The sequence below is a fragment of the Anolis carolinensis genome, chromosome 5, assembly GCF_035594765.1.
Source record: "Anolis carolinensis isolate JA03-04 chromosome 5, rAnoCar3.1.pri, whole genome shotgun sequence".
NCBI lineage: Eukaryota > Metazoa > Chordata > Lepidosauria > Squamata > Dactyloidae > Anolis > Anolis carolinensis.
Window position 1 is genome coordinate 137,302,547 of NC_085845.1, and position 27,428 is coordinate 137,329,974.

The 27,428-nt window shown below is 39.1% G+C and overlaps 1 protein-coding gene across 2 annotated transcripts in view; it reads left to right on the forward strand.

The window, feature by feature from the left end:
• Positions 1 to 27,428, forward strand: part of tspan12 (tetraspanin 12) — a 101,108-nt gene that overhangs the window by 34,373 nt on the left and 39,307 nt on the right. The window contains exons 3-4 of one of the 2 annotated variants that reach the window (XM_003221221.4): positions 3,168 to 3,250; positions 6,144 to 6,279. In XM_003221221.4, coding sequence (XP_003221269.1) covers positions 3,168 to 3,250; positions 6,144 to 6,279 — 219 coding nt within the window. The remainder of the gene's footprint in view (positions 1 to 3,167; positions 3,251 to 6,143; positions 6,280 to 27,428) is intronic. The other variant, XM_062982360.1, reaches the window with a different exon arrangement.

Below are 27,428 nucleotides of genomic sequence, written 5' to 3' on the forward strand. Positions count from 1 at the left end.
TCTGTGTTTATCTTTTTAAAGGCACAACTAGGAGCTGTAAGAGAAGAAGCTATAATCTAAAGGTGTCTAGAAAACACAATTAGGGAGATAAGTGTTTTATTGTGATTGTTTATCTAGTTGATGAATATACTAGTGTTTCCTCGTTTTCTTTAAACCTGTCACAACAAGCATCAAATATCCCTGGGTCTCCAATCAGACTTAAGTGTTTTTCCTCCCTGTCTCCAAACATTATTCTCCCTTCTTAGTTATTCGTGATCATTGAAAATTTCTCATTCCTAGTTGCAGTATTTCTTAAAAGGAGTGTACATTCATGTCCCTGATGCTGGACCTCTGTATGATTGATGAGGGGCCTCAGCATCTACTTAAGCAGCTCATAAATAGTGGTATACGTTCCTCCTCCCCAAACTCATGAGAATCTGGCCTTGATTTTTTCAAATCTAGTGAGCAAACAAGTGACCTCCAGCCTATGTTGCTGGAACAGTTGCTTAATCATAGTTAAACATTTGGAAAGGCCATTACAAATTAACTATCAATTAGGGTATGATCTGAAACCAAATTAAAAGCATGTCTGACAATGACCAGGGTTAGTCTGTGCAAGGTCAAAGGAAGCAGGGAAACAGGCATATCTGTTCTACTCTTTGAAATATTGTGGTATATACTCAGCTATAATTGGATACTTTAAAGGCATGTTTTGGCCAGAATTATGGAATTTGTTATGATCTATGGATATGCTAAGGGTAAAGCTAAGGGACGTGTGACAAAGGATACAAAGGATGAAGTAAAGGATAATGATGCCAAAGAATTTAGGAGTTCTGGCAGGCATAGCTATTTGTATTCAATCTAAGACTGAATGGGTGAGGTATGTCAATTATGGTCAGTGATGTGTGGGATCCTTCCTTTGGACTGCTTGCTCATGCAAGCTTTTGCTTTCAGTATGTAATGTTTAAATACAGTGATACCTTGACATACAAGTTTAATTTGTTCTGTGACCAAGCTCGTAACTCAATTTGCTTATATGTCAAATCAAAAGGCCTCATTGAAATGAATTGATATTCAATTAATACCGCCTTCCCAAACCAATGCAATTTCCCCCTTTAAGAGCTCAGTCACAGAACATAAAATGAACCATTTTTAAGGTGGCTTTTCTCTGAAGCCACGAGCAGGCTTTGAGCTGTGCCTGGGGCTAGCTTGTTGCCTGCCGAAAAAATAAGCCCCATCAAAGACCACTGGCCTCCCACACTAGTGCTACTTATGAGCAACTCAACACATGCATTTTTTGAGATACAAGCCATCATTCAGCCTGTGTCTCACTTTGAGATACGAAAAGTTATCGTGAGTTACGAGCCGCGCACCCGGCACCTGGCGGAAGAGGAGGCCCCACCGAAGGCCACAAGCTGACCCTGCTTAAGATGACAGGTACCCTCATGCTAACACTATCTCTCATGAAAGAGTTTCCCTAAGCCTTGTGAGAGGTAGTTCTAGCTCAGGGCTTGCTCCCGGCCTTTGGTGGGGTGATGAGCCTGCTCCTCTGCCCCATACCAGACACACACCTCGTAACTCAGATCGCTGCTCACATCTCAAAGCGAGAAACAGGCCGAGCAACAGCTATCTCAAAAAATGTGTACGCCGTGTTGCTTGTAAGTCAAGGTATCACTGTACATTAGACTATGTATTATGTAAGCTCATTGAATGCGGTTTCATGTATATGTGAAGAGCTTTGGATACCATAGAATTCCTCAGGAATAACTAGAAAATGTCTAGAGAAATATTATCTCTAAGTCTCCAGCATGATTCTATGGCAGGCATGGGCAAACTTGGGCCCTCCAGGTATATTGGACTTCAACTCCCACAATTCCTAACAACTGTTAGAAATTGTGGGAGTTGAAGTCCAAAACACCTGGAGGGCCCAAGTTTGCCCATGCCTGTAATGGCCTACCTCTGCCAGATGTTGAACATAGAATTCAACAGGCCTAAAGAGAACACTTCTCTAGACATTTTCCAGTTCCATCAGCAAAATTCTATGGTATGTCTTGGCCAAAATCCTGATACATCGTTCATTTTAGGTAAGAAAAATGAGATTCTAGATTACGCAAAAATCGTATTACATGAAGAGCAACCAGAATGAATCTCTTGTGTACGGTGTTCCCTCACTACTTCGCAGTTCACTTTTCGTGGATTTGCTGTTTTGCGGTTTTTCAATAAACTCTAAAAGACTATTATAAATCATAAAAAATACAATTTACAGCCTAAGGAAGGGAGGAAGGAGAAGTCAAAGGGAGAGAAAAGGAGCCCAAGCAGCAACAAGAGGAGAAGGAGTCGATTTATCAACACACGGTTGGTTGATAAAGACTTAAAATAGTGTATAACTACTGTATAAATAGTAAAATAAATATATCATCCCTACTTTGTGAATTTTTACTTATTGGGGGTGGTCCTGGAACCTAACCCCAGCGATAAGTGAGGGAACACTGTATTATATGAGCCCGTTGAATGATAATTTATCAGGGGATCAGAGAGATTGCCTGAAGTCATGTACCATGTATTGGTAAAATATAAAATCCTATTTATTTTCATTGGGCTCTGAGATAGTGAAAGCTGGCAAAGTTTTGTTTGCAACTCTAGCTGATCCTATGAAACAATATTGTCTTAATCTAGTTCATGTTGGCTATTGGATGAGTTGAGAATTATTCATTCTGTTTCAGTTGTACAAGTGATGGTTTCCTCCATGTATGCCCATTTGAGTAAGGTTTTCTGTGGTTTTTTATTAGCAAATCTGATAATTACACATACAGTACCTCTACATTTTCCTCTGTAGACCTGTGGCTTTGTATCATAATACCTTGTAGATTTCAGTTATGAAAGCTCTGCTGGGGTTTTTAATCTTATCAGAAGCAGAAAATAAAACCTCAAGGCTTCTGCTGTCCCTGAGGTGCAGGGTTCTGGGGAAAAATAGCCAACACTAAAATCAGTCAGTTGAGAAACAGCTCTTCCAAGGTATTAAGAAATTGGAGAGGAAATGACTGCCACATTTAGAGATACATTACCTCCGTAGTGCATTTGTTTCTTGCACTAAGCAAAGGAAAACTACTTGCTGGATCAACACAATGCTTATAATGTGATTTTAATTATTGAATCAGCTCTAAAAGAAATCCCTTCTTTCATTTCAGTTGATGTCCATCACTGTGTTAGGTGTTTCTGCCTGGATGAGGGACTACTTGAATAATGTTCTCACTCTAACTGCAGAAACAAGGTAGGCATGTCAGGTTCCAAATATCTCACCAATTTGTGTGTAGCTTTGACGGTGGGAAATGATGTTCTCTATATCAGCCCTACATGAGTATAGACTTACATTTTTTATAATATCTGCAGAGCTTGGAAACAGTATGTGATAAGTATTAACATTACCTATACTTCCAATTGCTTGGAGCCCTTTCAGAATTAATATTCTTATCCCAAACAGTCTGAACAGCTTTTTAAAGCACCTTCCTCTCCTTGCTTCTGCCTTTTTTGATTTGCCTTACTGCAGAGAAGCATTATTTCCAAGCTGCAAATCATAAGACATTTGCTCCATTTTCACATCAGGAATTACTGCCTGAATCTCCTCTCCTTCTCACTCAGCTCCACATTTCTGAAAGCCTTATCTCCACCTGTTATATGCACCATTCATTTGCTCTGAATTCACCTTCTCCACATGGATTGAAAAACCAAATAAGTTTTTCAGCTAAACATCTGCTTTAAAAGCTTACTTGTATCCTATAGTTTTTCCAGTTCCAAAACGTACTGCTGGACTAGGAGCAAACCTGCCAGATTCTTTGCTCATATGAAATATTTCAGATATCTGACCTAGATGTCCCCTACCCATGTGTAATGGTCCTAGTCCCGATTAGAGTTAAATGTATTTGCTCTAGAAAAATGGAAAACAAGAACTGGAAACTGTCTGCTATGTAATTGATGTAACACACAGTTGGTTTATCCATCTAAGTCCAATATTCAATTTCTGTCAGTTACTAGAAAAATGACATTGGGACTCATATAACACTATGTAACAAAATTGGAAAAAATGTTCTGTTCCTGTTTTGAAAGTGTTATTCCTGTTTAATTGTGCAGTATTTGCTTTGAAAATAGGAGCCCCCGGTGGCGCAGTGGATTAAACCGCTGAGCTGCTGAACTTGCTGACTGAAAGGTCGGCGGTTCAAATCTGGGGAGCAGGGTGAGCTCCTACTGTTAACCCCATCTTCTGCCAACCTAACAGTTCGAAAACAAGCTAATGTGAGTAGATCAATAGGTACTGTTCCAGCGGGAAGGTAACGGCGCTCCATGCAGTCATGCCAGCCACATGACCTTGGAGGAGTCTATGGACAATGCTGGCTCTTTGGCTTAGAAATGGAGATGAGCACCAACCCCCAGAGTTGGACACAACTAGACTTAATGTCAGGGGAAACCTTTACCTTTACTTACTTTGAAAATAGATGTCATACTCCAGAAATTTCATTTTTGTGGTTGCCACAAACTATGTTGCATTGGTTGCACAAACTATGTTGCATTGACTCTTTGAGATATTCATAGAAAAACTATGTGCTGTAGGATGTCCCACTAAAACAAAGTTTTTGCAGTTTAATAAACATGTACCATGTTTTTATGATAGAATCACTTAGGAAATGTCATTTATAACCAAGGAACAAAAATCATGTTACATAGTATAATCAGTTTTAAGAGGCATCATAGCCCATTGAGTCCAACCTTGATGCAGAAATTCCAGATAAATAATCTCCAAGATGTAGCTGTCTAGCTTCTTTTTAAAGATGTCCAGAGAACGAGACCCCACCATTGCTCTTCATTGCTGGATTACTCTTACTATCGCAACTTTCTCATATTCTGTTGAAATCTACTCTTCTCTAACCTAAAATAAGTAGACCTGGTTCTACCCTCTGAGGCAGCAGAGAACAAATTTGACCCTGCTCTCTGTGATAGACCTTTAGATATATAAAGAATTCAGTCATATCTCCTCTCAATCTTTTTTTCACAGTCTTAACATGCCTAAAATTTACAGCCTTTCCTCATATTTTTGTTCTCCATAAATCTTATTGTCCTTACTGCCTTTGAACCTGCTCTATCTTATTTATAGCCTTCTTGAAATGAAGCACCCAGAATTGAATGCAGATCCCAGAAGACACATTATTAGCACAGAGTATAGTGGGATTATTAATTTTCTCCTCTTGGAAACCATGGCTCTATTTACACTGCCATATAAAATCCAGATCATATGCCTTGAAATGGATTATATGGCAATGTAGACTCATAATCCAGTTCAAAGACGATAATGTGGATGATCTGCTTTGATAATCTGGATTATATCACAATGTCGATCCAGCCTATGATACTATTAAATCAGGCAAAAATATTATTTGCCTTTATTGCAGCATCACACTGTTCGGTCGTGTTCAATTTATTATCAACAATAACCTCAAGGTCCTTTTCATTTGTACTGCTACTAAGCTAAGTATTCCTCTTCCTAGACCTGTGTTTTCAGTATATTGTAATAATCAGAGATATCTAAAAATTGAACTCCTTTTAAAAAAATCTGTAATAGCTGAGAAAGAGCATGATCCTCTAAAAAGATGCATCTCCAGAGTTTGGAGAAGTACTTTTGGGAGCTATAGTTCCAGAATCTCCCAGTGGCTGTGTCAACTGGGAAATTTGGAGTTGTAGTTCAACAAATGCCTGGCTTCTTCCCCAGCAACCTCCAATCTTATTTGAAGGGCAAAATACATTTGTGTCCCTGATAAGTAGAATTTCCTGGAGTGTCACTCTATTGCAATGCTTATAATGCAGGACAATGTCCATTCACTTACTGAAATATACTGAATAATATGTAATTTAATATCTGTATATAGCAGTACGGGTTGGTATAAACTAATTACGAGCTAATGAATGAAGATTTATGAGAAGCTATATACTTTTCTGAGTTACACAATTTGTATCTAGATTAAAATGGCATGATTTCACCATAATGGTACACTACTGTTGAGAAAATGCTTTCTGCATTCTGTAATGGGATGACCAGTATATTCTGAAATGCTGTGCTTTTTGAGGGGAGCAGGGTTCAATTCTATTAATCGCATCTATTTTTTATTTGCCCTCAGGGTGGAGGAAGCTGTTATTTCCACTTATTTTCCAGTTGTCCATCCAGTCATGATTGCAGTCTGCTGTTTCCTTATCATTGTTGGAATGCTGGGTTATTGTGGAACAGTGAAAAGAAATCTCTTACTGCTTGTATGGGTAAGGTTTCTTTTTGTTCATTGGTGTGTCGCTAGCAAATGTTTGATCAAAGAAAAGGCTACTAGCCACCATTGTCACCAAACTAATGCTGTAACCTGCAATGAAACCTTTTCTTACAGGTACCAGGTTGAGACCAGCATCGTGATTCAGGCATCTGCTAAATCACCACATCCCAAAAGCTGGTTTATTGCTGAACTCTCTTATTGTTGTTACCTGTTCAAGTGTGATCAGAGGTGAGAGCAAGGAGATGGAGACCAAGTACATCTCCCTAGAGCTCTAGATTGAAGTTCCTGCCGAGCCATGAAACTTATTCTATAACCTTGGCCAAATCTCATTCTCTTTGTGTGTCAGGCTTATTATGAAGGCAAAGGAAGGAAAGGGGAGAGATCTGTACACCACCTTGTGCTCTTTGGACAAATGTTAGACTAGAAATAGATGTGTTGCAAATAAAGAAACTGAGCATAGTACAGTCGGTTCTTCATATCAGTGGATTCTGCACCCATAGAGTCAATCACCCATAACTTGAAAATATATTTTTTTAAATCCCCAAAGCAAACTTTGGTCTTGTAATTTCATATAAAGGACACTATTTTACTATGCCATTGTATATGATAGCATTTAAGCATTGACGGATTTTGGCATCCAGGAGCCTTGCGATTTCATTAGATGGGCCGCAGGAATCACCACACATAGTGGCAAACGCGACGATGCCCATTGGGAGGCATGGGGAACCTGTCGCCCCATGCCCCACATTGGCCGACTTATCTACGTCCCCATTCCACCGGGGGGGGGGGGGCGTCGAATGGCCAGCTTCCTCCCATTGACTTCTGTTCAACTTGAGAAGCTGTGTTGCTGTGGCATGCACCAGTTCACATCTACTTTTATGACAGAGCCCCAACAGAAGTTGCTCTACGTTGTGGGATGAGAGCCGGCAGGCTCCGTTGTAAAAATAGAGGTGAACTGCCACATAGTGCCAAAAAAGACCTCATATGATGAGATCGCTGGAACTAAATCCTATTATTATTTATTATTTTATTACATCATTTCTACCCCACCCTTCTCACCCATCAGGGGACTCAGGGCGGCTTACAATATACATCACAAACACAGTTTACATCAAATTAAAAGTCATCCAAGATTAAAAATTACAATAAAAATTAAAATATAAATTAAAAACAGCATAATTATACATCTAAATATACATTTCAGGCACATTTTTCATGTCCAGGTGGGGGTTTGTCAATGAGTCATATATTCATATTGCAATTCTGCTGTTACTCATGCTCAAATGCCTGCTCCCATAACCACGTTTTTGTTCTTTTTCGGAAGGACAGGAGGGAGGGAGCTTCCCTAATTTCCCTAATTGTTATCCTAGTGGATAACAAGAGTCCACTCATAGAATCGTAGAGTTGGAAGGGCCTAGTTTGCCATCCAGTTCAACCCCCTGCCAAGAAACAGGAAAACTGCATACAAAGCACCCCAAATGGATTGCCATCCAGCCTCTTTTTAAAAGTTTCCAAAGGAGGAGCCTCCACTGCACTTTGGGGCAGATAATTCCACGAGTGAACAGCTCTCACAGTTAGGATGTTCTTCCTAAAGTTCAGGTAGAATCTTCTTTCCTCTGGATTGAAGCAATTATTCCACGTCCTAGTTTCCAGGGCAGCAAAAACAAGCTTGCTCCCTCCTCCCTATGACTTCCCCTCACATATTTATACATGGCCATCATGTCTTCTCTCAGCCTTCTCTTTTGCAGGCTAAACATGCCCAGCTCTTTAAAATGCTCCTCATAGGGCTTGTTCTCCAGACCCTTGATCATTTTAGTCAATCTCCTCTGGACACATTACAGCTTGTCAACATCTCCCTTATATTGTGGTGCCCAGAACTGATACAGTATTCCAGATGTGTTCTGTCCCTCCCTCACTCATGGAAGTTGAATTTCTGAGGGGGTCATTGTAGCTTGGGTTCTGCCAGGGTCCTTTCACTATACTACAATTTCACTAGATTGCAGATTGCAGACTGCAGAATTCCATAGGATGTTTCCATGGTAGTTAAAGTAGTATGAATTCTGTGGTGTGAAAGGGCCCAAGCTTTCCAGTCTGCTTTGGAGTTTTACTAAAACACACTTTTAAAATTTTTGCAATGTTTAGAATTTCCCCTCTGAAACTTTAGACTAACTGATAAATAATAATAAATAAACTTTATTTTTATATCCCGCCCCGTCTCCTCGAAGAGACTCGGGGCGGCTCACAACAGGGACAAGCCCGAAACAACAACACAACATATTTGACAAAAACTTAAAACATTTCAACGATACACAAAATAAAATAATGGACAATACATTAAAATCCAAGCGGACAAACTAATGCTCTATTTATCATTTATTATTTATTGTGTGCAATGTATTCAAATAACAAAACAAGTTAAAATGGAGCATAATCCTTTCTTTCTTTCTCCCTTCCTTTGTTTATTATAAATGATAGAAGAGTATAGGAATCAGTTACTGCTCTTAAATACAATCTGAAGTAAACACATGTACCGTGTGTAAAGCAATCAAACTTCATTAAATCAACCCTAGACATTCCTGGAGCTCTTAAGATACCATATTTCACTCTCAGGAGCCTGAGAGCCAGCTCTGGCTGTCCCAACAGATAAGCAAAAAATAAACGATATTTTCCTAAGTATGCCACACTTCTTGACTAATTATTAAATAAGCAGTGTAGTGTTATATTGCCAAGATGTGTGAGTAAGTAGTCAATTCATCACGCTAATCAGAAAAATAAGCAATGGCTCAACAGAAAAAGCTTTTGTCAAACCAGATAAACTGAAAGATAAAGAAATAGTTCTGAGGGCTGAAATGATTAATTTGAATACTGCTAAAGACAAACGATGTATTTTTTTTTAAAAAAAGTATTCACAAGAAGTGCTTGTAAAGCATAGTGAAATATTATAGGAAAACTCCATCCCAGTTTCCCGTTCCATTTTAGTGTGACCATGAGACCCAGCCAGGTGTGATTCAACTGAAAGAAGTAAGCTTAGTGGATGAATTACCTGTGGGAGACAGAATAGATTTATCAAGGGTTGTATCTGTTGGAGTGGAGCAGATGGGGCCATGTCATTGCAGATAAGAACTCTTCCCCCAAATAGCTTTTCTTTCAGTCCCCAATTTTCCAGCCTTACAGAGAGTGAATCATTGAACCCTTTCAGTATTTCATGGGATACCAATAATAGGAACACATGCATTGCATGAAAGAATATCAGGTTTAGTGTCTGACATCCGCAGTCAAAAAATAAATCAGGTATCATGTAAAGTCAAAGATATTTGACTTTGGAAATCTGCTACCACTTAAATTGGGCAGTACTGGGTAATGTGGTCTTACATACCTTCTTGTTTTCTGAGTAAGTGATTGGGTGTCATTGATTTTTGTGTTGAAAAGCAGTTCACAGTGAGAAAGGGGGAGTCAGAAAGTTGGTGAGCAAACCAGTGTTATTACTGATAGCATAGCCAAAATGAAAGTAGGGTGGGGTGGAAGAATATGGTGGAAAGAAATTAGATACACATCTGGAGATATTCTTACAGAACTCCCTAACCACTCATATGCTTTTGACTATATCCCACCATTCATGCTCATTGACTATATCAGATGGATCTGATGAGATTGGTAATTTGGTAAATCTAGAGCATTGCCTCTTAAACTGTGGTTCCAGACCACAAATGGGGTCTCCTTAGCTCAACGTTGTGGTCATGACAAAATTGGCTATGGTAGAAAGGTTTCTGAATGCCGTCCATTTACACAAATCTGTTAGCAACAACATGCAGTGGATTCTGCAGAAAATGCTACAGTTTTACTTCATAAAAAGGGAAAATCAGCTGGGTGCCCTCTCAGTTTTCCGGAGTCATGGAACCTGAAAAATCAAGAGGGCTGTGGGGACTGGTTCCTGGGTAGTCCCAAGACTAGTCATTCTCCACAGACCTAATACCCCATTAAACCCGGGCCTTTCAGGAAGGCCCAGGTTTAATGGGGTATCTAATCCATTTGGTACTTACCTGCTTTGTCTCAATTTAATTATCTTTTACTGAAGGTGTCATTTGGATGCCATTGGTAAAGCCCGACAAGTTCCCCATTTTGGGGCCTGTCTGGAAAGGCCCTAATAGCATTGATATCCAGCTATTTGATGACCATCATTAGTCATCACTTCCTCCCTATATGCAGTGACTTAATAGCACTTTAAATGCAGAGAAGTAAAATGAGATGTCTTGTCTTGGTTAAAAATGAAAGTTTGGTGCATCTCTACTGATTGCAAAAATGTAGTTGAAATAGCCTAAATTATAGACAAACAAGGCACTTGCAAAAACAAACGATTTGTATTTGTACAGTGAGAATAATCATTGTTTACTTAGATTTAGATATTATCACATGACAAATATCTTTTCCAATCTTAAAGCATTTAAGGATTTCCAGAATTTGTTTTCTTAGATAAGATTTAAATCTTGTAGTTAAGGGCTGTCTTATGCCATCTGTGCCAAGCATAATGTGACCAAAAGCAAAGGTACTTTTTCAGAACTATGAAATGCTCTTAAGTCAGTCCCACTGGTTATGCCAACTCTTTATCAGTGTACACTTTCTACGCTTGTTGGTACTGTTCAGTAGGTGCTGGTTGACCCTGCCTGTGTAGATCCAATTTTAGTCTTGAGTATGCAACCAAAACTGTCCTGGTCACTGAACTGGATGAGCTATTCAGAGAGAAGCTAGGGGGAGCACGACCTTGCTAGTTCTCTTGGACCTTTAAGTAGCTTTTGATACCATCAGCCATGGTATCTCCTCTGAGGTCTCTGTGACTCATATTTGCAGGGATTGCTTGTGTTTTGGTAATGCATATTTAGAACCTTCTGCTGAGATTTTTTTTCTGGGAACCTTATCTACTCTCAGTATGTCTATATTCTCTTTGGTTTTGAGCAAGTGGATGAATGATTTTTATTTTTCATTTGACTTCTGTTATCTTCTTGCAGTAAGTTTTCTTCCTTTCACATTATTGTCTTATTTTTGTTTTTCTGTTATGAGGCATTAGAGCTTAATATTTTTAAGTGTGCATGCAGCCTATTTACAGTTTGATAGCCCTCAAGGGCTTCTTCAAGCAGCATACACATTGTGGGGATAAGATCCCAAAAATGGGTAGTCACTCAATGTATCTACTGTGTCTAGGTGACAAACAGAACAACAAACCTTTTTTTCCATTGCCAGTTGATTGTTTTGCAAGTCTGACAGAAACAGAATCTTAAAGTTGGAAGGGACTTGTAATAGCCATCTGATCCAACATCTTGCCATGAAGGAATAATCATGACACTGCTAAAAATGTTTGTTAAAACTCTGTTTAAAGACTTCCAAAGAAGGAGAATCCTTCATGCTCTGGGGCACTTTATCACACTGTTGAACATTTCTGACAGTAAAGAAGGCACCAAAAAAGCCCACTATATGGTTCAGATTTGTGGATGACACCTTCACCTTTTGGAGCCATGGAAAAGAAGAACTAAACAAGTTCCTGGACCACTTCAACAGAATCCACACAAACATCCAATTCACCATGGAAAAATAAAATGAAGGAAAACTGCCATTTCTAGATGTCCTATCAACAATTGGGCCACACAGTTTACAAAAAACCTACACCCACGGATAGATACTTACATAAATACTCCAACCATCACCCAAGTAAAAAAAGAAAAAAAAGAAGCACAATCAAAGTCCTGGCAGACCGTGCAAAAAGAATCTGTGAACCTCACCTCCTCCAAGGTGAACTGAATCACCTAAACTGGGCTCTACAGACCAATGGAAATTCCACCACAGACATCAGAAGAGCTGCAAGGCCAAGAACAAGCCATGAGAGTCAAGACAAAGATCCACCCAGAGGAAAAGTGTTCTTACAAAACATCAAGGGAACCACTGACCGCATAGGGAAGCTGCTGAAGAAACACAACCTACAAATTATCTACAGACCCAGTAAGAAAATCCAACAAATGCTTCGTTCAGCAAAGGACAAGAGGGATCCTCTCACCTCTGCAGGAGTCTACCGTATACCATGCAACTGTGGACATGACTACATAGGGTCCACCAAATGCAGTATTGCCCAAACACGAACCAAGGGACATGAAAGGCACTGCAGATTAATTCAGCCACAGAACTCAGCCATAGCAGAACACTTGATGAACCAACCTGGAAACAGCATATTATTTGAGAACACAGAAATGCTGGACCACTCTAACAGCCACCATGTCAGACTACACAGAGAAGCCACTGAAATCCACAATCATATGGACGATTTCAACAGAAAGGATGAAACCATGAAAATGACAGTATCTGGCTACCAGTATTTAAAAACTTTAAAATCAGGACAGAAAACAAAGAGCAACACTCTAAAAATGGGAATTCCAGACATGACGCAATCAGGGCCAGCTAACACCTCCAAACGAAGGATTCTCCCAGACAGGAATCAGCCAGATTTTGAAGCTGCAAGACTTATCAATGCTATCAAGGTGATTAATTTCAACATTCACACTTGCGTCCAACAGACAAGAATTTTTTCTCCCACCCTGGACCTTACACAGATATATAAACCTCATTGACGTAGTTTCCAACAGATTTCACAACCTCGGAGGATGCCTGCTATAGATGTGGGTTAAAATTCAGGAGAGAATGCTTCTGGAACATTGCCATACAACCTGGAAAACTCACAGCAACACAGTTCTGGCCAGATTCTGGCCAGGAAAGCCTTCGACAACACAGTAAAGAAGTTCTTCCTAACGTTAATGGAGAATTTCATGCCTTGTCATTTGAATCCACTGGTTTGTGCCATGGTCTGTGGAACAGCAAAAAGTCAACTCACTCCATTTTCTACATGATATCCCTTCAAATATTTAAAAAAGAGTTATTACATTATTTCTCACTTTTCTCCAAGCTTCCTATAGTAATTCCCTAAATCATTCTCCATCAAGTTTGGTTTCTACATCTTTGGTCATTTTGGTCACCCTTCTTCAAATATGATCCAGCTTGTCAATGTCCTCCTTGAACTTGATATAACTTGTGCTGTTTTTAACAGTTTATTTTAATGTACTGATATGCGATGATTTTTATGATTTTTTTTACTGATTTTAATGTATAGTGTATATTGTATTTTTTATGTTTATGTTTGTTGTGGCATTGAATTATGGCCAGTCTGGAAGCTGCTCTGAGTCTCCTTCGGGGTTGAGATAGAGCGGGGTAAAAATACAATTAAAAAAATATTATTCCCAGTAAAGTCTGACCAACACAGAATAGAGTGGCATTGCTGCCTCCTACCTTTTGACAATATGCTCTTATTGATGTAGCCTAGAATTGCACTGACCTTTTTTAGCACTGCATAATATGAGATAGGATGAAATAGGATATCTCAGTCCAAGCATTTTATTGGGGGAAAGCTTATACATTCACCAATCTTCTGCATTTTCATCTTTTTGTTCTACGTTATGGGGTTAAGAATTTATTTTAAGAGCAATATCTCTGTTTTAAATGTAATTTTCCCCACCATAAGGACTGCACTATACAAAAAAAGTAGATGTAGACATCAGTTGTTAGATGGAGACTATCTTATTAATATCATCAGACGAGCTGAATAATGTGCAGCTTTGATTCCTAGACAACGGTTATTGAAGGATTTTGTCAGAAGCTGCTCTAATAGGATTACTTAATCTCTGTAATATTCACATTTATCTTTTTCTGTCATGAATATTATTCATAAATAGTTTTCATATAGCGAGACATCTCTCTGACTGTAGTGTTCTACCACATATTGGGCTTAGATCTAAAACAAAAAAAATCTCAAACTACTTAATTCACTCAGATATTGATTCTCCTACAGTTAGTGCTTCTTGGATGGGGGCAGTTTTAAATGCAGTGAGTTTTCAGCATATTATCTACCCTTTTAAACTGAGATCTTTGAAAATCCTTCAGGTGATTGTATTTGGTATTGCACAGCTTCTTCAGCTGTGCTATGAAATAGGCTTTTGGTATTATTGCATAGCTTTGTGGTTTGTAAGATGTACATTGTTGAATGCATAGCAACAAAGTTAGGGATGCACCCATTAATGAAACATTTTCCTGGTTATCATCATGGTTATAGTGACTTTGGAACTATTCACATTAGACAGTGATATGATAGGATTATTATTCCACTTTAACTGCCTTAGTTCCATGCTGTGGGGACCTGGTGAGGCACTAGAATGTTCTGGCGGAGATTTCTAAATACTCTTCCTTAAATTGCAACTCCCAGGATTCCAGAAAATGGAATTGCAGCCATTACATTGGAATAATACCCTACAACTGCATAGTGGTTCTAGTCATTGACATAATTTATTCACACATATACATAAGGTCTGGCTAATGTATATATAAATTAAAAGTCATGCAAGTAAGTGAATAGATTTTACACTGAAAATTGTAACCCAAAAGAGGATAAATGCCAGTTTTGGTTTGACATATTTTCTCTGAATGACACTACATAATGTGTTATAACTTTTCTGTAGTCTTCTTTGAATATTGTTTCATTTGGAATCTGAAGTTGTGACTATTTTTAAGGGAATTATGAAACCTGCTACACTCAGCAAGCATAATCTAATCCTCTGGAATAGATTTTTTTCTTTTGGCACTGAGGTCTGGAAGGTTACCTTCACTTAAGATATATTTGTTTGAAATTGTAATTTTAAATGGAAGCCTGGTTTGTTTGGTCTCCAGTAAATGTTTTCCTTTGTCTGAAGAAATATAGCAATTCATTCGGAGAATGTCATCAGCTGTTGACTGGATTAGTTATCAGTCACAGTGAATTGTTATAACTACCTCCTTTTAATAATTCAATTGGATTTGTTATGTGCCTTCAAGTTGCTTGTGGACTTATGGTGACCCTTTGTATTTCATGGGGTTTTCTTAAGCAAGAAATACTCTGAAGTCGTGTTCACCATTCAATTCCCTTTAACATATGTATAATACTATGTTAATATGAACTTTGCTTCAACTCCTAAGGGTACTGTTCTATTTTTGTAATTTATGGAATCAATTGAGTCACATTAACTCTGAACACTTCTGAAAGGGATTATGGCGAAAATCTGATTTTGTCTTCTACCATATTACAACGCCTTGCATTTCTCTTTGTGCATGTACTCCAATAATTACCAGTTAGTTGTTATTTAGCCATCTACAACTGTACTGTATTCATCTCCCCACTGCACATTCTTATGTTCACACACACACACACATTTTGGTAATCAATTTATTGTTGGGAGGAACATGGTCCATGCCCTCTAATGCTCACCCTAACCCCCATAGTGTGGATGTACAAGGCAGAGGAGTATTTCATCCATCTTGGCATGGCACACTCTTCTGCGAACAGACAGCTTGTTAAATCTCCCATATATGAGAGACACAGAGATTTTGAAGAAGAGCAATGGTTCTCCAAGTTTTCATTTGTGAACTTCCAAAATCCATACATCTGATTTTATCTGAGGGCGGTTCCACACATACAGTTATCACAGGAACATTCACATTTAAAAATGCAAATGTTCCCAGGTCCCCATCCACACACATCCCAGAAAGCGTGTGCTTTCTGGGGTGGGTGCCCATATGTTCTCCTGGAACTTTTCAGGAGAACACCCAGATACTCTAACCCTCTCCCCAAACCCTTTTGAAAAGTAAATTAACTTACTGGGGCTCTATTAGTGTGGTCCGACAGTTTTCCTGGTGCATAGCAATGATGTGCCAGGAGATTTGGGGGGGGGAGGAGGAGCAGTTTTCCTCCCCCCTCCCGGCTCTTCTGGCACATCATGGCTACGTGCCAGGAGAGCTGTTGGACCAATCTAATGGAGCCCCAATAAGGTAATTTACTTTTCAAAGGGGTTTGGGGCTTTTGGGGGAGGGGATAGGTGTCCTTGCGGTTTTCCGGGCTAACTTAGCCTGGAAAATCACTGGACTGCTGTCTGGACTGCGGAAGTAGCAGGTTTATCCTGCGCGTTCCTGGAAGGCACGGAATAAACCCACTAACAAATTATTTTCCAAAGACGTCATCTGGACAGCCTCGTTTTTGTGGCGGTAAATCCCGCATTAAAGGGGCTATCTGGATGTGCCCTGATTCTCCATCTGTGAACAACCTACTCAGCTTTCTTTTCTGAGTTTCCTTCTTTGGCAGACTCAGAACTGAGATGACTACAGAATAGTAATATTTTCCAAAAGATGGCTCAGCTCTACAAGGTAAGCTGTCCAACACAGGTGATCCTATCCGTGGGATTCAAAGATAACCATTCAGCAGTAGTTATCTATAAGCACTCTGTTATTTCTCAGTTGTGATCTATGATGGTTCCATTACTTCTTAGTAATCATTTCCAGAACGTGGTGATGGGAGATCATGTGTTGTATTAACAGTTGTGTTAGGAATGTGCAAGGAATTGGATTCAGGCTGGATCTAAACAGCCCTAGGTCCCAGGATCTGATCCCAGATTATCTGTTTATCCCTGATTATCTGGTAGTGGAGACTCATATAATCCAGATCAAAGCAGATAATCTGGGATCAGATCCTGAAATGTAGGGCAGCGTAGATCCAGCCTTACTCCTCCTACCTCAACATAGACATGGAAGCAGCTTTAGTTGAAAATTCATACCTTTCTGGATTTTGGCACATTCTGTGTTCTTGGTGCATTTTGAAAACGGTATCAAGTTTTTTATGAATGTTTGTAAAACAGGCTATCTTAAATACCTATATGAAACTACTATAGAAAAGTGATTTGGGGCACACTTTGCTTCTATTACAGCTGTGTACACGGGACTGGGAAACTGGTAGTTTTCCAGAAAGATTGCTATGCCTGGAATAAAACTCTCTGCCTCTCAGACTGCAAATCTGTTTAATTGCACAAGCACATTCTGTTTTAAAGGGCGGCTTGAGGCAGAAATTCAGTGTTCAGTATGTTGCTTGTATTTGGGGATGCTGTAAAATATTAGAATGGCAGCTAGACCTACCTGCTTGCAGCCCAGTGGGCACAACAATGAAAAAACCCTCGGGACAGACATTGGCAGTCGTTCATTCCAAGGCTTTGGAACTCCTGCAGCTGACAAAATGTGCCAAGTTCTGTTGCCAACCCTGCGAGCTGGTCGTGGCTTGCCAGTTGTAGAAGCCATTTATATGTCTGCTGTGGCACACAGATATTTGAGTTCATGCTCAAGCTTTTTTGTAAGTCTCTGTGTGTGTTCATTCAGTTCTCATACTGTTGACATCCTGGATCAGATCACACACAATGTTAAAGCAGCAGTCTGAAAGTGGCAGCGCTGTATTGGATCACCTTTCTCCCATCTGTAGATCAATGGACTGCAAAGGTTGTGGGGAGAAATAGACAGCTTCACATAGAGCCTCCCAAACACAACCATTTGAAATGCCAGGCTTCCTTCTTCCAAGATGAAAGGGAGCTTGTAGCATATCTTCCAGAATGGAACCTTGTTTAAAATAGATTATGTGTGTATAGATGGGCTACACATTTGGCAGTTTCATTCTTCTGATACATTGTGCAATTTTCAAAGTCATGGACTCTTTAAGGAAACTGAACAAACACAATTGTCCTTTCTGGTCTAACAGCAAGTAGGCAATTGGGAAAATGGCTAACTGCAAAGCATGGCTTGATCAGCTATTGAGAGATGGAGGGAGGAAGAGAAAGAGGGTAAGAAACACTCTTTCTGTTTTCCTTTCTGCTGGCAAATGCATTTTTATTTAGGTCTTAGCCTCAATTTATGATGTGATGACTTTTTATAGCCTATGTTTTGTTTTGCACTTGTTGTATTTTGTATTTTGTGTGACACCTTGAGTGTTTTGTGAACTTCCCTGAGTCCCTCTTGGAGATGGTAGTGAGAAATAAATAAAGATGATGATGATGATGATGATTATTATTATTATTAACACAACAAGATGAGTCCACAGCAGACACTCTGCTGGCTGTTGTACTGGATCACACGCCGGACACTTCCCAAGTGTCTAGAGCTGTGTGATGTATCAGCGAATAATGCGTGCAGATCCCAGCAAGGTGGCCTTCTGCAGCTGGCAGATGGTAATTTTGTCAGTGCCGATTGTGTTTAAGTGCAGGCAAAGGTCTTTAGGCACTGTACCCAGTGTGCCGATCACCACTGGGACCACCTTGACTGGCTTCTGCCACAGTCTTTGCAATTCGATCTTTAAATCCTCATATCGTGCCAGCTTTTCTAGTTGTTTCTCTTCAATCCTTCTATCACCTGGGATTGTAACATCGACAATCCATACTTTGTTTTTTAACACGATTGTGAGGTCAGGAGTATTATTATTATTATTATTATTATTATTATTTAAAGGAAGGCAAAGGCAAGCCCCCTCTGAACAAATCTTGCAGCAAAAACTCTAAGATCAGGTTGCCTTCGAGTTGCCATATGTTGGAAACACAACAAGATCGTTGTATTTGGGCTTCAAGGGAATGTAATCTGTTGTTCATTGGTCCCATTTTTATTATTGCATTTTTAATTGCGTTTTAAATTTATTTGTTTAATCAAGTTTCCAAGGGGAAAGGTGAGGATCTAAATAAAATAAACAATCTCTTTAGCTATGTGGCTTAATGCTCAAGGGGACGTGCGGTTCATCAAACAAGGGGAATTGTACTTTATGATGCAAACTTGTTTTGTGGGGGACATTTAAAAGATTCCCTTCAGTAATGACAAGTCTTTTACATTCAACCATCTCTGCGGTTTTTGCAACGCATATTAAGAATGAGACACAAATGTTTCTTCTCCTAGCAGGAGTCTTGCTCATTTTATGCAGGGAGAGAGTGCCAGGCCAGTACACTGGAGTGAGGTTTAAATGGCTGGGCCATCTGATTAAATGGAATTCTTCATTTCCATAATGCTAAGCTTCCCAACAGCTGTGAATTAACTTCACGGTTGCTGTGGCAATGGCGCCAGTGCAATGAACAGCACTTTATAGTCTTGTTTTTCAAAGAGCAGCTCAAAATTAAAGCCAGTAGAACTAGATAGATAACAGTGTCCATTCTCTCCTTTACAGGAACAACAGACCTATCTTTTTGTATTGGCAATTTACTCCTAACTAGACTCTCCAGTGTTTTAGGTAATAGAATTGCAGGGTTTGCAATTCCAGCAAGAGACAGCTTAAGAACATGCCAAGGATAAAAGATGGTATCAGTTTCAATGGGGTTTAGTGCTGTAGGCTTCAAGCAATGATTAAACTCCCACTTAATTCAATGAAAATGTGGGCCCCAGTCACTTTTCGAGATCCATTCACTGCAGAATATTCCTAGCTTTTTTGTTATGTGTGTTATAAATAGTGACTCTGCTTTTCATATCTAGTTTTGCAGTAAGCGTCTGCATCATTTTGGTTATAAGGAAATGCTAATCCGTCATGCTGTAAAGCAAGAGTCGACAACAGTGGCAGGTCGGAAAACGATATCAATGCCCAGGGACCCTCTGGAAGCCACATAGGCTACATAAACAAAAAATCCAAGATGACTGGAAGGGCATTTTTGATATTAAATAGTACCGAAAGGCCTTGGAAACTATTTATAAAGTAATTCGTTACACTTAAAGACTTCCAAGAATATGTCGGTCTGGGGATTCTGTAAAAAGGACTGAAAAATAGGGCAGTGGAGGATTAACCAGATCTGCCTCTGCCAAATAAGGACATTTGGTGGATATGGCTTCCAAAACTAGGAGGTAACATTCTATCACTTATACTTTTGTTAAAAAGTGGACAACCCACATTTTGGGAGGGGGTGCAGTCTACATTAGTTCCCGAGAAAGCTGCTTTTGCTTCCTGGACAGGTTGTTCAGTCCTGGCGTATAGAATTACAGCTAGTCCAAGCTGTAATGAAATAGTTCGGCCCCTTCCCTCCTGTCATTTTGCAAACAAGTGAAAACTTGGCTTTGGGAGCATGCATTTGGCCCAGCATAATTATCTTTTCAATATAGTTGGAATTGGCTTTGGATTGATGAATATGATTATCTGATTATCTGGCTTTGGATCTATGCACAATGGTCGTCTAATGTTTATATATGTTGTTTTAATGCTGTTTTACATTGTTGTTTAATTGCTTTTAATTGTTGTTCAGGCATGGAATAATGCCACTCATGTAAGCCGCTCTGAGTCCCCTTCAGGGTAAGAATGGCGGGATATAAATGTCGTAAATAAATAAATAAGACAGGATATAGCCATTTTATGGGCTAGTACTTCATCCAGTAATACAAAGCCAGTGTGCTCGTTAGCATTTCTATAACTCTGTGTTTTGTTTCCCCGATGGGATAAACACACTAGATAATGTGTCTTTGACATGTTCAGAGGCATTTTTTCTTAACGCAGTTCCACATATTACGCATCTAGGCTTGGCTCAGATTATATCTCAGGCATATCTGATTATCAGGAATGACTTCCACATTGGTTTCTGTGTCTCAAAATTCTTTATTATCTCAGCTAGCCAATAAAAAGAAACTGATTTGCCAATACTTGGTGAAAATACAACTGCAAAGGTATTGTTGGGGTTCTTTTTAAAAAATAAGGCAAGCAATTAGACTTTTCTTACAGGCGACAGAAGTATAGGGTACAGAATTATAGATTTCTTCTTGATTTGTATCAACGTAACAAAGAAAATTTGTTCGGAATATATCTTCGCGCTGACGGCACAAATCTTTTCACTAATAACCCTTATCGGAAAAATGGCAGAAAAATAAATATCATTTGACTGATAAGCATTGAAAGACTCTTGCTGAATAACAACAGAACTAGGACTGTTAGAACACCAGAAAATGGGGGAAGCAATAAAAACATCTACTCAGCAATCACCAAGATGTTCCGATCATAAGCATGCCGTGGTCCTGGAGATATCAAGTTGGTGTTTGAGGAGGATTCTGCATGCCGATTTAAAACTGCATCCTTGCAAAGTGATGTTGGCGCAAGAATGAAGTCAGATCATACCAGTCGCAGAGTCCTAAGTGCAGAAATTCTTGAACAGGTTCCAGCTGCAGCTCTTCTGAGTAGCGATGAGGCTCACTTTCATATAAGTGGAACGCTAAACAAGCAGAGGTTTTGCCATTGGGATGAACATAAACCTCATGAACGATTGCTCCCCTCTCGTCTCCCTGGGGTGGCCCAACACGATCACAGATTTAAGGCCATGCAAATTTTTCCTTAGGGGATACCTAAACGAAAAAGTTTTCAAACACCATCCTTGATCTCTTGAGGATTTGAAGGAAAGGATACCATAGGAAATCAACACCATTCCACCTGGGATGACCCAGAGACTGATTGAAAAATTCCTGGAACATCTTCAGCAATGCATTACCAACAACAGCTGTTAATTGTCTGATATGATTTTTAAAACACATTAAAACAAAACTGTTTTTATATACCTTTTAGAAATATATACATTTTTTTCTAGATGGCTTTGTTCATTTTTTATTCCCCATAAAAATGTGGGAGATCTTTATGCCCCACTCTGTATTATTACCTTTACATCTCATCTTTTCTGCATAGATCTCAGGATAACATATCTTGGATCTCCCTTCTCTCCCAGAATAGGATGCCAAGTACGCTTTTCAGTCTGGTCTCCTTGTATGTCATGTCTTTTGGACCACTCCTGCAAACTTTTTTGCCGTTGTGCAGTATGTAGGAAGTCAGAAATATGTTTATCTGTTGTCTGGGAATAGGAAGATGAAGGTGGTAAACAATAGCATCTCCCTCTCTTGGACTCTTGCACAAAATTACAAATATGGGTCATTTTGTTGCAAGGCTGGCCCTGGTCTCTCCCCTTCCCAATCACTTCTTTCTCAATAGTTTTGACCTTTATTCATTTATCTTTTAATTTCCAAGGCCTCCTTTTTCCTCTTCTTCAAGATTTTAAGGAGAAAACTATTGTTGTTTGCATAATAAGCAGGCCCTTAATGGTTGCATTTCAGAAGCCTCTTTAGCATGGTATTCAATAGGCTTTCTCCATAATTGCTAGATCTAGAAATTTCAAAAATTAGGTTCTTACGGTTTTAGCTCTCTGAGAAGATTAAAGCTCAGGCTCATCGGATGAAGCTGAGTGGACAAAGAAAAGAAAGTACCTCTTCATACCCACACAATGTATAATTAACATATCAAAGTCACTACCTCTGAGCTGTTGTGAGAACCACTCTTTTAGATGGTTTTAAAGAAGAATTGGAACAATCCAATAAACATTTTAGTGGTTATTAAGCATGATGGCTATAGGAAACCTCAGATTCAAAAGTGGTATGGTGCTGAAAGTACCAGCCCTACCACCACCACAAGTTTTTGCATTTTAAAAAATTATTAAAGTTTTATTTGTACTGCCAAAAGTAGGGGTAGACACTTAGAAGCCTCGTGCATTTGTGCTAGAGTAATTTGACTGTCCTAGGTTATCACACACCTTGACTTTGCAAGTGGACAGTGATATTTCATGTTTTGTCTAATTTCATTGAGCTCTTATGTTCCCATATATGATATAGCTCTGCAGGTAAAGCTTGGTCTAACACAGTGGTTCTCCACCTGTGGGTCTCCAGATGTTTTGGCCTTCAATTCCCAGAAATCCTAACAGCTAGTAAACTAGCTGGGATTTCTGGGAGTTGTAGGCCAAAACATCTGGGGACTCACAGGTTGAGAACCACTGGTGTAACAGCACTATTTGTGATGAGTTGCAGTGGACAGCTATTAAAGATGATATATAAAAACTGTCCATCTGGCTCATACCAATCATCCATAACCTCTGTTGGAAATGGGGTGCATTTAGATACCCAGTTGTGGGCAATGTGGTCTGCACATGGAAAGGAGCAAAGGGTTCATCTTGATCAACTCATTCTTGCTCCTAATAGTACTTCTAGCATAGAGGTGGAAAATTGACTGTCACCCAGATGTTTTATGAATTTATACAACTTTTTGTCTGTGAAACTATTACAAATATGAAAGTGAGCAAATACATTTTCATTTCCTGACATCAGAAAGAAATAGGAATGGCAGATCTTTCCGTATTTCTCTTTATATAACATAATACAAAGAACTCAAAATTCATTTTTTTAGAAAATGAACACAAATCTGCTTTAGTCTGTGGGAAAATATATAAAACGTCATACATAGGGGAAACATTATAAAACTATGTACATTAAGAAAGGCATGTACCAAAATACTCATGACTTTCGATGCGAGAAAAAAGGTTTTATTCAACAAAGAAGATCAACAGCCTAAGGAGGCTGGTGGGATTCTGAAGAATACAACAAAATGAAACTAACGTATTTTCATATCCTCATTTATGCAAAAGGAAGAGTATCCTTGCACCATCTGGAAAAACTAGACATCTGCACCTTTTTATTTTGTTTTTTAAAAGTTATGCTTAGCTTAAAGGAATGCAATTACAACCCTACTGCAGCAGCTGTTCCGTTACCTTGTACTAATATTGACAGTGGATTTTGATTGTTTACTCAATGGAAATATTTTGATATATCATTCAATGTCCCATCGAATGAGTTGAAGATACACAAGCAAGTGATGAATATTTAACATTACAATTTGCAAAGAACCAGACATGACAGAGGCTGAAATTCATCCCTTCTGGATTCCAGGCCTTTCATTACCTTTCTGTTTGTTTGTTTGTTTGTTTGAATGGTTGATTCCAAATGTTCAGGCGGGAAGAGAATACAAAATCAATTGTTTTGAATTGTTTTCAGAATGACATTTGAAGTCCTGTGATAACTGCAATTTCTAGATGAACTGTATCTCTACAGATTCAAAATTACAAGTAGGAAGTGTTGAACTCTTAGTCTCGAAGGCTTGACATATATAAAAAGTAATTCTGGAATAAAGGCAAAATATGTAGTGTTTGTGCAGTTGTTTAAAAATTCTTTTATTTCTTCTGTTTTGCTTTGAACTTCAAAATTTCAGATGAAATAAGAGAAAATCAAAAGGCATTACAATTAACTGATTTCAGTCCTAATTGGATTATTAAAGGTTTTTTTTTCCATGTATACCAGCCAGGCAGTTTGATATACTATTGCTCTCACAATTATGGCTAAGAGCAGGCATAACATTGAAGTGTTATTCATGGTTTGCTGCCATGACCTGTAGGGAGATGCAAGCAAGACTTGCTTGTCAGGAAACCACTTTATTCAGGGTTTATCCAGGGCTGATAAAATCTTTACCCATTTAAGAAAATACATTTCATGAATTCTTTAACTACAATCACTTCCATTTCCCAAAGCCCAATAGTCCCTTTTAGAATTGAAGAAAACCACGAGACTCAAGCGTCATACCTGATTTTTTTCTAACACCTTTTTTGGAAATTTCTCATGGTGCAAGATTGCCATTTTTCAAAGAAAAATCAAAAATTTCCCTAAAACGTTGCCAAAAAATTACTGTTAATGTGTAATAAAAAGCCATTTCTGGAATTCCCCTTTGAAAACCCTTTTCCAATTTAATCATCCAGAAGGTCTTCTAATAAAAGTTAGTTAGCAACGTTCAATAAATGTTAACACAAGACACAAACTTGGCCCAGAATGTATGTGAGCAGAAATCACACCTACAATTCCTCTGCTCATATCATTTCCCTCGTGCCAGACTTCTGTTGCAGATTGGAGACTCTTAGCCAGGGATGTGGTGCAGAAGGAAGAAGAAAAGCAAAGAAAATCAGATGGAAGTCTTGTTTCTGATATCCTTCTCCCTTATGAGCTCTCCAATATTTCTTCTCCAGACAACCTTCTATTGATCATTAGATATCAGAGACAGTGTGGAGAGTTTATAGATGAAGTCCATTGCAACCACTCACTCCATTGTAGGTGAAGTATCTCAGAATTTGAGGTTTTGGACCTGATGGTGTAGCTGCTATGCAGTTCCTGAGTAGGAGCCCCCAGATGGCTTAGTGGACTAAGTGACTTGAAGGTTGGGCTGCTGACCTGAAAGCTGCCAGGTTCGAATCCCACCTGGGGAGAGTGTGGATGAGCTCCCTCTATCAGCTCCAGCTCCATGCGGGGACATGAGAGAAGCCTCCCACAAGGATGGTAAAAACATCCGGGCATCCCCTGGGCAACATCCTTGCAGACGGCCAATTCTCTCACTCCAGAAGCAACTCCAGTTGCTCCTGACACGAAAAAAAAGAAGTTCCTGAGTAGCCCATCCAGATCAGTACTGAGATAACTGCTTTGTCAAGATGCACCACTAGAGTCTTCAAGTGCCTGCTTTGAATATTATTTAGAAAGACTAATTTTGATGGGATAGCAGATTTCTATCTTCAGGAGATACACACCCTACAATATTTTTACAAATGAAAACCAGGACACATGTGTCCAAGCAACATTAGAATGTGGTCAATATAGCAAAGTTATTAATGAGGAAGAACCAACAAACTGCAATATTTTGCTTTTGCCTAAGGAGGAGCAAAATTCTACCCCTTTGACTTAGTTTTCAGGAACTGAATATAAATCGTTGTAGTAGAAGAAGGAGAGAGAAACCAAGATAAAATTTAAAAAGCTGTGAAATAGGACAATAGAGGATTAAGAGAGAGTAGGACAATAGAAGATTAAGAGAGAGTGCGGGTATCTTCATGATATGTATTGACATGTATTGTCTTGGAAATTAGGGAAGAAATATAACCTGCACGTCTATTCATACAAACAGTTCAGTAGTGCTATACTGTTTTGGAAGTGCTGAGTTGAAGTTTTAGGGCCTCATCACACTTGAGCATTTATCCACTTTAAATCCGGTTTCTGCCTCCTGCACAATTCTGGGATTTGTAGTTTGGTGAGGCCCATGAACTGTCTGGCGGAGCTGTTTAAATGTCGCTCCTTAAAGTGGATTTAAAGTGGAGCCAAATTCTAGTGTGATAAAACCCTTAGATTCATAATAGCTGTTTATCAAAAATTGATCATGGTCACTAGAATGAGGGAGCCATTTAGTTCAGCTCCGCTTTCATGCACATAATGCAAAACATTTTCATTTGTTGACCTGAAACTACAACTTCATGGTGACCTTATCTGTCGTGGAGTGTATTTATTTGTAAGAAGATCATGATAATATTCATTCCATTGCAAATAATTTGCCTTCCAAATTGAGGAAACACCCTTCTGTGGGACAGCAAAAGAGAACACAGAGTTTCATCTGATACTCCGGGATTTCAGGAGAACCAGCCTGGTGTAGTAGTTTGAGTGTTAAATTCTGGTGACCAGAGACATATCCCTACTTGGCCATGGAAACCCAGTGGGTGAGCTTGGTCACATCCCATTTTCTTAGCCTCAGAGGAAGACAAAAGCAAAACAAATCTTGCCAAGGAATCCTATAATATGTGTACAGTGTTCCCTCACTTATTGCGAGGGTTAGGTTCCAGGACCACACGCAATAAGTGAAAATCTGTGAAGTAGGGACACTATATTTATTTTAATATTTATACATTATTTTAGTAGTTATACACTATTTTAAGTCTTTATCAACCAATCGTGTGTTGATAAATCGCCTCCTTCTCCTCCCGTTTCTGCTTGGGCTCCTTTTCTCTCCCTTTGGCTTTTTCTTCCTCCCTTCCTTAGGTTGTAAATTGTAATTTTTTATTATTTATGATAGTCTTTTAGAGTTTATTGAAAAACCACGAAACAGAAAATCAGTGAAAAGTGAACCGCGAAGTAGTGAGGGAACACTGTACCACAGGATAATGAAAAATTGGAAATGACTTTAAGACAGCAAACTGAAGTAAGTATAGCTTGATTTAATTTTCTATTATTTAATGGCTGTCTGTTGTTTAAAAATTAATCACAGTCTAAAAGAGAGCTTTCCAGATGGATGTTAGTGTTGGCACCCCACGCTTCATTATGTTTTAACCACGAGCAGAGCAACAGTAACCTCGGGTTACTGAAGGAGAACCTTCCTGGACTTTTTCTTCCATGTTTCATTTGAAGTCAAGTATTCTGCTGAGAGCTATATAGTGTTTCCTAGGGTACAGACAGATGTCTGCCTTGTTTGTTTCCCAAAAGAAAGCTGCTCGCCAATGGGAAATACTGCACATAACTGCCATGGTATCGCTTGGCATTTGTTTTGCATACCGTATATGCCAGCCTTTTGAGTTTCCCTTAAGGTTCCTTTCTGCAGCTGCT